General features: G+C 35.4%; 3 protein-coding genes across 3 annotated transcripts; all 3 read left to right on the forward strand.

Annotated features, from left to right (window-relative positions):
- The first annotated feature begins 335 nt into the window (after positions 1–335).
- Positions 336–6549, forward strand: LOC122582238 (pre-mRNA-splicing factor 18). The gene is made up of 2 exons (XM_043754605.1): positions 336–1223; positions 5858–6549. Exons 1-2 carry the CDS (start codon positions 426–428, stop codon positions 6284–6286), a joined length of 1227 nt encoding a protein of 408 aa, XP_043610540.1. The 5' UTR covers positions 336–425; the 3' UTR covers positions 6287–6549.
- A 2552-nt stretch (positions 6550–9101) lies between these two features.
- LOC122581854 (fatty-acid-binding protein 1) lies at positions 9102–12159 on the forward strand. The gene is made up of 4 exons (XM_043754161.1): positions 9102–9522; positions 10145–10391; positions 11237–11328; positions 11839–12159. The coding sequence occupies exons 1-4, from the start codon at positions 9165–9167 to the stop codon at positions 11976–11978; spliced, it is 837 nt and encodes a 278-aa protein (XP_043610096.1). The 5' UTR covers positions 9102–9164; the 3' UTR covers positions 11979–12159.
- A 302-nt stretch (positions 12160–12461) lies between these two features.
- LOC122583129 (mavicyanin-like) lies at positions 12462–13235 on the forward strand. Its single transcript, XM_043755563.1, has 2 exons — positions 12462–12648; positions 12844–13235. The coding sequence occupies exons 1-2, from the start codon at positions 12462–12464 to the stop codon at positions 13233–13235; spliced, it is 579 nt and encodes a 192-aa protein (XP_043611498.1).
- The last annotated feature ends 209 nt before the right edge of the window (positions 13236–13444 follow it).

Below are 13444 nucleotides of genomic sequence, written 5' to 3' on the forward strand. Positions count from 1 at the left end.
GAGGGACATAAATTGCAACGAATGTGACTAGTTTGGATGTATATGTTTAAAATTTTTGAACAAAGATATAAACCATAAAAACAAGTAAACCATATGGACGAATCCTGCAAATTAACTCAAAGAAATACGAGTTGATCGTTTGAAAAGATTTTTTAATTGGATTGAAAGTATTTGGAGGTAACATATGATTTACTCATTTACCCATATAAAAAGTGGAAAAATGATGGGTACAGCAGGTTACGTACTCTACACACAAAAATCCCTCCTATTTTACATTTTGACCCTTAAATTTATATATGTATCAAAAATGTCTCTGATTTTCAACGTGGCTTCGTAAAAAACAACCCCCATAGTGTTTCTATCTATATATCTATCTAATTCTCCAGATCCCTGAACGCAAACCCTAGATTCCAAACACACTCACCATGGACATCTTAAAACAAGAGATGTTAAGAAAAAGACAAGCCCTAACAGAAGAATCCGGTGGCCAAAAAGTTTTCAAACGTTCCGAAATCGAAAAAAAAAGAAACGATAAGCTACGCGAAGAAGAAAAACTCGAAGCCGAAGCTAAACGACGTCGTTCAACCCAAACTCAATCATCCACCGATCCAAACAAACCCACTAATTCAAAAACATCATCAGAAAACGACACCGTTTCATCAATCGCCAAATCCGACGAACAGAAAATCGACGACTTGATTCTCACAAGACAAGAAGTGATCCGCCGGTTAAGATTACTGAAACAACCGGTTACGGTATTCGGAGAAAGCGACGATGACCGGCTGGACCGGTTGAAACACGTGTTGAAAACCGGTGAATTTGAGTTGGATGACAGTGATATGACAGAAGGACAAACTAATGATTTTTTGAGAGATATAGTGGACTTAAAGAAAAGGCAGAAATCAGGAATTAGTGAAAGGAAAAGAAAGGCGAATAACGAGGAATCGAAAGAGGATAAAGATGAGGAGGAAGATGGGGAAGGGAGTGGGGGTGATGAGGAAGACGGAGACGGGGACGGAAAGCGAATGAAAACCGAGTTTCGGGAATTGTGTGATGAAGATAAGATATTGGTGTTTTTTAAGAAGTTGTTGATTGAGTGGAATCAGGAGCTGGATGAGATGAGTGAGGTCGAGAAGCGGACGGCTAAAGGGAAGTCGACTTTTGCTACGTTTAAGCAGTGTGCCAGATATTTGAATCCGCTGTTTAAGTTTTGCAGGAAGAAGGTATGGGATTTATGTTATGTTTTATTAAGTTTCGGTTAGTTGTCTTATTTATCGTGTTAAAATACCTAGATTGTGATGTAGTTTTAGACTTTTAGTAGCACAATGCATATCAATAACCGAAGATTAGGCTATCTGATAATATACTACCTTAATCATTATCGAATGATATAGGATAAGTGAAAGTTGTGTGGTTAATTTTGATTTTAGTATGAGATTGGTGGAATTGTGGAAATAGATCTGTTATGGGGGTCAATTAAGCCGACTTTGTTGGAAGTTGAGGTGGGAGGGGGTGGTTCACAGTTGCATAGCGAGGGTATTCGAGCTTGATCTAAAAAAAGAAATTTTATGCATCGTTTGGCTATTTGCTAGATTTGTCAAGTTGTACACTTGTATATGTTGACTTGCTTTGCCCTGCTAATCTTTGACTCATTTACTGTTTAATGAGGACGGTAGGCTGGTGAAACTATTGGTGTGAAATAAGTTTTGCAGTTTTTTACTACCAATGTGTCCTCTATATTAAAAATGGTTGGGCTGCCATCATTCTAAAGTTGAACCCAATTGTAGGTAGCTCTTTAAGTAGAGTTTAGATAATGTTATTTACTTAATCACTTCTCTTAGTAAGCTTATTTGTATGTAGATCATCAATGGTGACTCTTATGTGACGGGAGATACACTATGGCTTTGTTTACTGTTTGCATAATCGATGTTTATTACCTTTTTTCTGAACACATTTTGCTGACATTTTCTTAAATAAGTTAGAGGCATCGAGTTCATGTTCTTAAAGCAACAAGTGGGTTTGTGTTCCAAAAAGCATTAAGGGTGATAGGATGATATAGACAGTTAAGTTACAGTTTAGCATTATTGACGAAGTAGGCGTTATTTCTTTCAACTAAATGTATAATATATTGTTACATTAAGTTATGTAAAAAACTAAAATTAGATTTAGATACTACATATTGTTACAATTACTTCTCTTTAAATAGTAAATACCATTAGGATTGCCTTGTAGTTGATAAAGACATAGAGACTATAGAGTATATCTATGGCACACGTTGAATAGGCGGAGTCTCATTTTTTAGAGATGAGCAGTCGAGATACATAAGCCTAGGAAGCAGATAAGTGATTTTAACCAGTCTGTCTAGTCAAAGCATCAAGGGAAACTCAACCACAGGCAAACTTTTTAAGACATAATAGCCCGAGCTTCTAAATAGGGTATCTATGAATACAAATGATTATTTCACACTTTCAACTACCTGGTACCTAGAATTTGTACATTGATGTTACAAGGTAGTGCTGTAGCAGAAAGCAGGGCTGATAAAATTAGGTTGAAGCATTCTTGGAAGTAGAGTAGGTATCAAGTGTGCTTATGTGAGGGAGTGAGGCCTTGATACGGAAAACTTTTTGTGAGTCGAGCATCTCTTGACAATTGGCTGAGAAAATAATCTGCATTTTTTTGCTGTACCATCTGTGATTCAGTGCTTGAGAAACAAAGAACAGTTGAAAGGATATAGACACAATACCTATCTATCATATCACCAAGGGGAGAATACCACATATGATGGATATCTGTGTATAGCATGACGTTCCCGAAGTTAAAACTAGACATTGTTGACACAATGACTTTTCACTAATACAGTTTTCAATTTTTCATCGAGTAGGGTATTGTAGGCTCTGCGACTTATCTCCAGGGCTTTGAAATCTTTGCTCTATCTAGTAAAGCCACAGAATGCATAGCCGCATATATGAATAAAACATATATGCCAGATGCCGTGGCCCTGTTTCTTAGCAAGGAGAATTTTTAACTGGAGCGTTATAAGATCCCAGGTCTATTAAAAGAATGACAGAGTCGCAGTAAATCAAAAGTTTTTAAACCACCGACTAGTCATCAGCCTCTGAATTTGATTCTTCTTCTGATTCTTTTTGTGATACCAAATTAAGCTCTACTATTTTCACCTACACGGCCATGATTCTTCTTTTTATTCTCTTTGTGATACTGATGTGTAATAGACCAGGAAACAGCAACAAGTAGACAAATAACACAAACAACTCGGCTGTTAAATAGATAAACAGGAATTGGAGCTCCTGTAACTCCCTAAGTCTGAATTAGACAATAATAATAATCGCCAATACCTAGAACCGTGGCCTATGGCCTTATTTAAATAAACAAGACTTCTAACCTAACTTGTTCACCAAGTTACTAATAATAATTATCATCTCTTAACCAGCCCTAAACTCCTGGGCCATTAGTCCCATCTTCTCCTTACGACCCTCTGATTCATATCATTACTCCCGCCCCCAAAAAACACCTTGTCCTCAAGGTGTTGGTTGGAAAGAGTTGTTATTTCCGGATCCCATGTTTTGATGTGTAATGTTGCCAGTTGTAGACTATAGGAATGTAGCAGAATAGAACCCATAGCATTGCTTCCAGTTTTGAATTTGAAGTCATACATGGCTGCAATCTGTTGAAGTGAAATAAATCCACCCCGAGCAACAACATAATCAGATTGAACCAGCAAGAAAGGCTTATCTGCCATCTTCTCAGGCTGCTTGCTGATGTCTTCCAATGTAGTATGATCAGGCTCCGTGTTTCTTCTAAAAACAACTTTCTTATTATGTTCTTTAGAATCTGTTCCCTTCAATGTCAAATAGCCCAGAACTGAACCTGCCATCCATACTCTCTGGATTAATAAATTATTCCTTCTCAGCCTTTTCATCCTCTTGTTGCAGTTTCTTTTCAACCACTGTAGGTTTAATAGAAGCATTATTAAACTGATCTTCACCCTCTTCATACTCTGCATTCTTTACACGTATCTCTTCCCTAAATTCCCTCACACAAATCAAAGCCTGTTCTATGTTAACCAATATGGCAGCCACCTTTTGCTGAGCATCGAGATCAATAACCATACGCGCCATAATACCCACAAGTTGCAGAATCCAAAGTTCTGATACCAATTGATGTGTAACAGACCAGGAAACAGCAACAAGTAGACAAATAACACAAACAAATCGGCTGTTAAAATAGATAAACAGGAGTTGGAGCTCCTGTAACTCCCTAAGTCTGAATCAGACAATAATAATAATCTCCAATACCTAGAACCGTGGCCTATGGCCTTATTTTAATAAATAAGACTTCTAACCTAACTTGTTCACCAAGTTACTAATAATATTAATCATATCTTATCCGGCCCTAAACTCCTGGGCCATTAGGCCCATCTCCTTCTTACGACCCTCTGATTCATATCAGATACCAAAGTAAGTTCTACTATTTTCACCTACATGATCATTGTGAATGCCATGGAGGACTGTCCGGACATTGCTATAAACAAGTTGACTGTTATATATTTTTTGAGTAGTTTAGAAATTGAAAGAAACAATATGGAGAGCCTTAGCGGATTGTGGCCTTCAAGCTTGAGTGATGTTTTTCTTAGGTTGAGTTTATGTAGCTGTTATTTGTCAATGGAACTCATTTGATATATAGGTGGCAAAATGTGGACGGTCACGAGGGTTGGGAATAGGTGAAGATGTGTTCAGATTAATGTCGGGTAAACATTATGGGCAGAATAATTTGAGCCACATATACTTTTCTCCATATCTTTAATTTTATCAAGTAGTAACACAATATATATGATCAAGCAAGAAATTTAAGTTATATATATAAGTGACACAATTTTTAGGTGGTGGTTAATATTTGAGGGTCCACTTTTGGTGACTCTTGGAGTCTTACACTATTGGACCTGGATATGGCAAGTGAGGTTCAGCTAACGGGTTAAGACAACTTCTGGTCAAAATGGGTAATGTTTTAGGACGGGCCAGGTTGGGTTGACCTAAAACAATTTTTATGTCTATTTTTTCAAGTCTTAAATAATTAATTCATAAATTATTTATATTTTGAGTAAGATGATTTTGAAGTTTGTTTGCACTGGTAAAAACTAGTTGGACAACCTCCAACTCATTTGATCCGATGGATTTGTAGCTTCCTTTTTGACCCATGAGATATTCAAGTAATGTCCAAATCTACCTATTACAGGTAAATGGTTAAAACTGTCATTTTGACCAGTTTTCTCTTACCTATATATTTTATACTGCATGTTGGACACTTCATATGTAAATCCAAACTCTGATCTAACCACTTTCATATAATATACGAGTTAAAACTAACATGTTTTCTATTAGTAAACCTTTAATAAGAAGTAGCAAATGTGAGGTCAGCCTGACTGGGAAAATGGTCAAAAAGGGTTCAGGTCAATTCAGATAATTTTGGTATGTCGAGTTTGGTCGACCTGCAAACACTGCTTTTTGTTATATTTAATTTGGATCATGCTTTGAAAATACTAAAGTGACACTATTATAATTTTAAATTTGAAATACTGTAATATAGGAGGTTGTATGAATTAACAATACGCCTTTGGCGACCTGCGAGTCATTTGATTCGTTCCAGTTTAGCTAATTTTCTAATTCCTCTGTAGCTAATTTTCTAGATCGTATTTAGATCATTGTCTAATTCCTTTATAACTGAATTTAGTTCAGCCCATCTACAAGTATTTGGGTCAGTACCATTCTACATCTATCCAAAGATCTTTAAACTATAAATATTTAAGTTATTTCTTCAACTCAAATATGTAATTTCCTGGTAGGTTCTGCCTGATGACATTCGTAAGGCACTAATGCTGGTGGTCAATTGCTGCATGGAGCGAGATTATTTAGCTGCAATGGATCATTACATCAGAATGGCAATAGGGAACGCACCCTGGCCTATTGGTGTTACTATGGTTGGTATTCACGAACGTTCGGCTCGTGAGAAAATTTACACCAATAGTGTTGCACATGTCATGAACGACGAAACAACCCGGAAGTACTTGCAATCAGTCAAGAGGTTGATGACGTTTTGTCAAAGGCGTTATCCAACAATGCCTTCAAAAGCGGTGGAGTTTAATAGTTTAGCAAATGGTAGCGATTTGCAGGCTTTGTTGGCAGAAGAGAGGAGGAATGCAGCAGGCGGAAGCCAGCAACAGCAGCAGCAGGAAGATCGGCTTCTATTGATGCCAGCTCCAAGGGACGACTAGCCATTAAATCCGCGTGTTTACTGGAGTTGATTTCTTGTCTGGTCTTGAAAATTGTTTCCTGTAACTTGGACTTATATAGAGTTTTTTTTCCAAACTAGTGTAATGGATAAAAGTATTTACCAAATTAGTATAGTTTTAAAAATATTTACCAAACTTGTATAATTTCTAAAATGTTCAATTGTTTGAAATGCCTCCAAACTATTACTTGTATTATGTATTTAGCAGTAAAAACAAAAAATGCAGTAATGTATTTTAGAGTTCAATTTCTCTTGTATCAACTTTAATCTCAGCATATACATCAAACTTTCAAATATATAGTGACACATGCCATGGCTGAGTAATTCTGAAGAGCAATACGGATCTGCAAATCGAAGCAAGTTAACGCATTTGTAAAGGATTTTTCTCATTCTCAGCATTACACCTTAAGAATTTCCTTAGCCAAGATGACCTTGGGTATTTTCTCTACAAAATAGCAAGTCTGTAAAGTGTGTTATTGGGTAATGCGTATTTGTATCCATAGCTAACGTACTAGTACAAATAACAAAAATTCCATAGATACATTAGCAACGCCATATATACATTAGCAACCTAAAAATTCAATACATCAAGTTAACATCTCAGCCCACGAGTGACCTTAATTGCGATTTATCTACAAATTATTTGAGCATTAAAGTCGAGCCAAAACTAACAGGCCGACCAATATAAAAATCAAAGAATCATGCAGACCTTATTAAACTTAATTGAGGCAAAAGTAGTTTTTTCATTGGAGTCATGAATAAGTTTCTGCATTGTTACCTCATCCGTATGTGTAAATACTCCAGTCTATGCTCCTCGCCCAGTCACCCAAGCCCCTAGTTATTCGTGATGATTTTAGAAGTAATTTGTTGCAATCGAAAGAAAAGAAGCACAGGAAAGCTGTTTAATAATCAATGATTCTAAAAATTATACTAATTTGATAAAAATTTTTGAAACTATACTAGTTTGGTAAACAAGTTTATATAATACACTATTTTAGAAAGAAAAAAACTCGACTTATATATGTCATTCTATGAAATTTTATAAACTTCTCTCTAACTTAAGGTTCGAGAATGGAGAATTCCTCGTATAAACAGTAGACTGCTGATGTTTTCTATTTTTGTTATTGTATTTTATTTTATGGGGAAAGGTTAGGTAAAACGTGCAGTACCTATCTTAGGTAAAACAGGGGGAATTATGTAAAATTCAAGGGGAGGTTATGTAAAATTCAAGGGGACTATGTATGTTTATAAAATTCAAAGGTTTAATTTGTAATTTTTTTTAAGTAGCAGCACCTAAGCTTAAATAAAGTCTGCAGTACGGATTATTTTCCCTTTATTTTATCAGCTACTCTTACATTCAAGATTGTAAAGCGTTGTATATGATAGATTGGAGACTATATTTTAAAGGCGGTTATTTTAATATATCCCACTTTACTTTCTGATAACCATAACGTGATTACTAAGAAAATTTAACAAAAAATTATAGCAGTACAATTCTTTATTAGCTTTGTAACGATGGCGATAAATCACCTTTCTCCTTGTTGCCAATCACTACTAGAAAATCTAGGTGCTTCCCCTTTTGTGGTTTCTCTCTTTTACACCAATGACCACTATTGGAGCTTGGATGACCGTCCTGATCATTAAATCCGTTAGAAGCTATAGTATAAATCACCTAAAGAATATCTCTAACCGACACAAAATCAAAAAATATTTGTCGTTTTGCAGTGATATTAATGCTATCTTTGTAATTTTTGTAGATTACAACTTTGTGGGTAAATTAATAAAATTATTGCTCCATAGCAGATTATGTGCTACGTCAGCTCAAAATAGATAATACTATATTTTTATTTTCCCAACAAGTGAGACAGAGAAAAAATGTTTAATAGCAAATAAAAGTTAATAAAACTTAAAACCTAACGAAAAGATTATCAATAGCAGATAATATGCTACTTCAACTCAAAACCAATAGTCGGATTATTAATAAGTTGGACCAAACTAGTGATTTAGGTTTTGAATAAGTTCAGTTCAGATCATTTAATTAGCTTGGATAAACTGGATCAACCAAACCATTAAAAACGGGTTCGATTTGGATTGATTTGATGGTTTTGAAATCTTACTTCAGTATATAAAAACTGGTATCTAAAAGTATTCAATGTACTTAATGAATTTTTTTTTCCGAACATTAAGTCAGGACATGATATCAGAAAAATCTTACCGTATAATGGTAAAGTCTTGCACGTAACATAGACAACGAGATGTTGACTATAGACTGTTACAAGTATTCGGAGGAAAAACTCAAAAACTTGTCATCCTTAAGGATCGAACTCATAACTTTGGGTTAAAAAAGAAGTTATCGAGGTAAATTACTGATCAAACCATTGGCCAATACGGTTTATTTTTAGAGGTAAATGCAAGGTTTAAATTGGCTTATACGACTTATTTATAGAGGTAAATCACTAACTCGCTTTTGATTTTGGCTATTGAAACAATATCATACTTTTTAAACGGATCAAACCATCCCAATTACATTGATTTGGATGGTTTGGTTGGTTTTGAAATATCGATGAACACCCTTTATATTTGAGTCGTTTTATTGGGATCCGACCTTTTTCTGTTGTCTCTTTGACAAAATTGTTGTTATTGTTTTCGATGATTACCCCTTTATTATATGGGTACTATTAAACAGTCGTCCATCACCACAACGTTGCCGTCACAAACACTGTCGTATTACCCGGTACCGTGCCAGGATAACAAAAATACAAAACAAAATCACCTATGAGTTCTCAACATACAAGCAACAAGAACAATAAAAATTAACTTCACCGGAGAACACAACACAACACACAAAAAAACACAGAAGAATGGTCTCATTCCGATTCCCACTCTCCTTCTCCAACCCTGCCACAACCACCACTCCACACTTCCCTTCCAACCCTTTCTCAACAATCGCCGTCTCCGTCGCTGTCTCCGCCGCAGTCGGCGCCGGCATTTCCGCCGCCATTTCCACCTCTCAAAACCCAATCAACTCCTTCCTTTCCAATTTCCAACCATCTTCTCATCTTTTCGGCTCGCTGTCACTCTCCGACGCCCCCATCGTTACGGAATCGAAAACCGGGGTTTTGTTTCCAGCAGCCCTGAAGGATTCTCAGAGCCTTTTGGGAATTGGGTTGAGAAAAAAAGCTGTGTTTGGTATTAAAAACATCGATGTTTACGCCTTCGGTAATATATATATATATAAACTATCTGTATCTATACATTTGCAATTTTGTTAGTATAAAAAATATGCAATTCTTTTTTGCCCCTAAATTAGCTGAAATCCATAATCATGACCATATTGAATGAAACAATCAAAACTGATTAAACTAGTGAGAACACTTAAAAACTTCATTTTGATGTATTAAAAGTCCATAAAACTAACATAGTGTATAACTAATTATCATTATTTAAGTGTTTAACAACACATTGATCCGCCAAAATTGAGAATATCACGTTTTTTTGTTTTGTGCATCCAATGGATGCATATTCATCAAAAAACGTTTCTCGATTTTGACGGATCAATGTGTTATTAAACACTTAAATAATGATAATTAGTTTTACACTATGTTAGTTTTATGGACTTTTCATACATCAAAATGAAGTTTTTAAGTGTTCTCTGTTCACATTTTAACGATGGATGACTCTTTGTAATATTTATCTATAAAGTTTGGCTCTTCAAAGGCATATGGACTCTGAAATATACATACTTATGTTGTTTGTATTTACAGTCACAATTTTCTTCTAGAACAGAACTCATAAATAAATCTATAAAGTTTGATATGATTGGCAATTTGAAATTGTTTAGGTGTATATGCGGATGATAACGATCTCAAGAACTTTTTAAGTGAGAAATACGATACGCTCTCAGCTACTGAACTGAAGCAAAAGGATGTCACTCAAGATTTGATGGATAGTGATGTAAGTGTTACTGTTAGGCTGCAGATAGTGTACGGAAAACTTAGCATTCGTTCTGTTCGTAATGCATTTGAAGATTCTGTGGGAAGTAGGTTAAAGAAGTTTGGAGGATCTGAAAACAAAGAGTTACTTCAAAAGTAAGCCATTCTTTCAGTCACTTCTACTAATGTTGATGCCATTATTTATCCACTCAACGGGTCAGTTTGAGATGTATTAGCTTGAAATGGGTCAACTGGGTTATAAAAAAAAATCACTAGACTCATCATCAGTGTCATGTATGATACCTTGTAAGCTTGATGATTCCTTCTCCTTCCTATTGAAAATGAGCGAATATTGGTATGTTCACTGCTTATAATGTTCGATTTTTCAAAATTTTGTGCTTCAGAAAGATCTCTTTGATGCTTCTAACTTTGCAAGTTAAGATGTTATTTATTCTTTCTATAAGCTTATTTTGCAACTTTTATTCCTTGACATATGCTCTGATCTTTGTAAGTGTATTCTTTGAAATATGTTTTGTGAATAGTTCGCTTCTTTAATAGGCTATTTCTTTCTGATTATGAAATGTAGAGGTGAAAATTTCAAAACATATACCTAAAAGTGGCTTTATCCCAAAATCTCACTAGGTTAAACGGGTTTTATGTGTCAATCCAAACGGCCAAAAGCCGCCTAAAAGAGTATTAAAACCTTACAACCTTTGAGATCGTTTTATTAGTAAAAAAATAGGTTTCCATTTTAATAGAATAGTTTCTGTAATCATGTACTATAATACATTAGTCAATAAAAATTCATAAAACACCTATAACTCTAGAAGTTCTGTCATGTCAATGTTACAGGATAAATATTTCCAGAGAAATTACATGTTTTGACCTAGTACCTTACCAGCCTAGCAAACGAACTTTCTCAACACTCCAAAAATAAATTTTAAGGGAATACTCATATGCTGAAAGACTTGTATGTTAAAAGCTGTTTATGTTTATGACAGGTTCACTTCTCAGTTTAGTGATGAATACAAGATTCCTCGTGGATCTATAATAGACCTCTCCAAGGAAAAGGGATACGTGCTTCGGACAACTAGTAAGTGTACACATTTTAATCTTATAACCGGAGACAATTTGTTTTTCTATGCTTCCTATATTTTCAGTTACTTGTTCTTTTCATAACATATATATCAGAAACATATCTTATTTTGTTATGGTTTTAAGAAACTAGGTTGTCGTTCATCTTTTCATGAAACTCAATGAAGTTGATTATACTGGGAAAAACTATCATTTTCTATTGCTGCAAAAATAATGCAATAAAGAAAAGGACAGTTGAGTTTGCACGAACGCAAACGAGTAATTACGCATGTTTCAAGCTTGGTTGAATTCTTTTCAATGGACTACTTGATATAATAAAGCAAGTGTCGAAAAAAAAAAAAGGGGGGGGGGGGGGGGGGTGGGACGTAATTAATAGTTTTTGGAACAAAAATACTAAGTTGTAATTTTAAGGGCGTTTTGAAAATGTTACTTCATATGAAAGATGCATTGGTTCTTATTGTGTAGTATGAAACTCTATATTAATTGTTTTGTGGTTCTTATTGTGTAGTTGATGGCAAGGAGGTTGGAAGTGTCCAAAGTCCACTCTTATGTCGCTCCATTTTGGATTTATATATTGGTGACGAACCTTTTGACTCGAAAGCAAAAGAAGATATTGACCTTAAGTTGGTTTCCTCCATTACAAAGTAAAATTTTCTATCGGATGATATCGGCAAGTACCTAAATCGTGACGCGAGTGAGTGGATATTGTGTATGCGAATATGTATAATAAATTAACTAATAATGAAAGTTTGTACAAGATACATTGGTGGTGGTTTATCTTTCACGAATGTGAATGACCAAACTACTTATCGACGCATGTTGTTTGTTATTGCTTGTTGTGAATCAAAAATCACTATCATATGATATGACCACCACCAAGTTGTCTAAAAAGGGAAATTTACCCGTCAAACCCATACATCTGATAGGATAGCATGTAACACGAAACAATGGGTTAAAAAGTGAGGACATGTTACTATGTTGGTTACACAAGAAGTTCACTTTCAACCAAATGCACAAATACATAGCTCATGTAGATGACATGATAATGGTAGAGTTGCACATCGCATAAACGTGTACCTCAATCGCTCATTTCTACCAACTTTTCATTACTTCAACAAACCCCTACTCAACATGACCATGTGGAAGGTTAGAATGATGTCTCGTTTGCTGTTGATAATGATAATCAAAGGTGTCCTCATGAAGGTGGTGATGGGGACGGTGTATACCGTTGGTGACTCTCAAGGTTGGGCGATTCTTGTTAATTCAGATTACACCACTTGGACATCTTCAAAGAGGTTTCGGGTTGGTGACACTCTCTGTAAGTATCCTTTGTTTTACCATTACTATTGCTTAATCATTGTAAAAATTGTGTGCAGTAATTGATATTAGTAAGTTTGTAACAACAATACATAGATGTTTTGTAGTGGTTCATTCAAGTATGAAGCTAAAAATACAATAAAATATTGAATTGGTAATGCTTGGCTTTAAAAAGATTTACATCTGCAAAATGCAGTGTTCCATTACCATCCAGGCAGTCACAATGTAATCCAAGTGAACCGGTATAATTACCGGTCATGCAACACAAGTGCACCATGGAAAACCTTTGGAACCGGCAATGACTCCTTCAACATCAAGGCACCAGGTCATTACTACTTCAGTTGTAGCTTTCCTGGTCACTGTGAGGCTGGCCAGAAGCTCAATGTTAGAGTCCTCAAGAAGTATTCTCTAATCACCTCTGAACATAAGAACGTTTCATCGACCACCTCGACAGACTTGCCAAAAACAGACGCAATGGCACCAACGTCGGTTGCACAATTCGTAACCGGCTATAATTTCTTTCTTGGGGTGCTTGTTGTTATGTCCACACTTTATTTATGCAGCAATATGGGTTGCTTAATTATATAACTTGTATTGTTTTTGTTATGGTGTTTTAGTGTACTTATGTTTATGATGTTTTAATATGAATTGAAGCATATTTTTGGCATATTGCACCTAAAATACATTCGTCTTTCAAGTTCTAACAATTAAGGATGTTGGTTAGAAGAAGTTTGTGAAAAGTGTGTGGTGATCTGTTGACGGTTCCCTTAATGTAGCGAGTCGATCAGAGCCTGGTT

The sequence above is a fragment of the Erigeron canadensis genome, chromosome 9 (assembly GCF_010389155.1).
Source record: "Erigeron canadensis isolate Cc75 chromosome 9, C_canadensis_v1, whole genome shotgun sequence".
NCBI lineage: Eukaryota > Viridiplantae > Streptophyta > Magnoliopsida > Asterales > Asteraceae > Erigeron > Erigeron canadensis.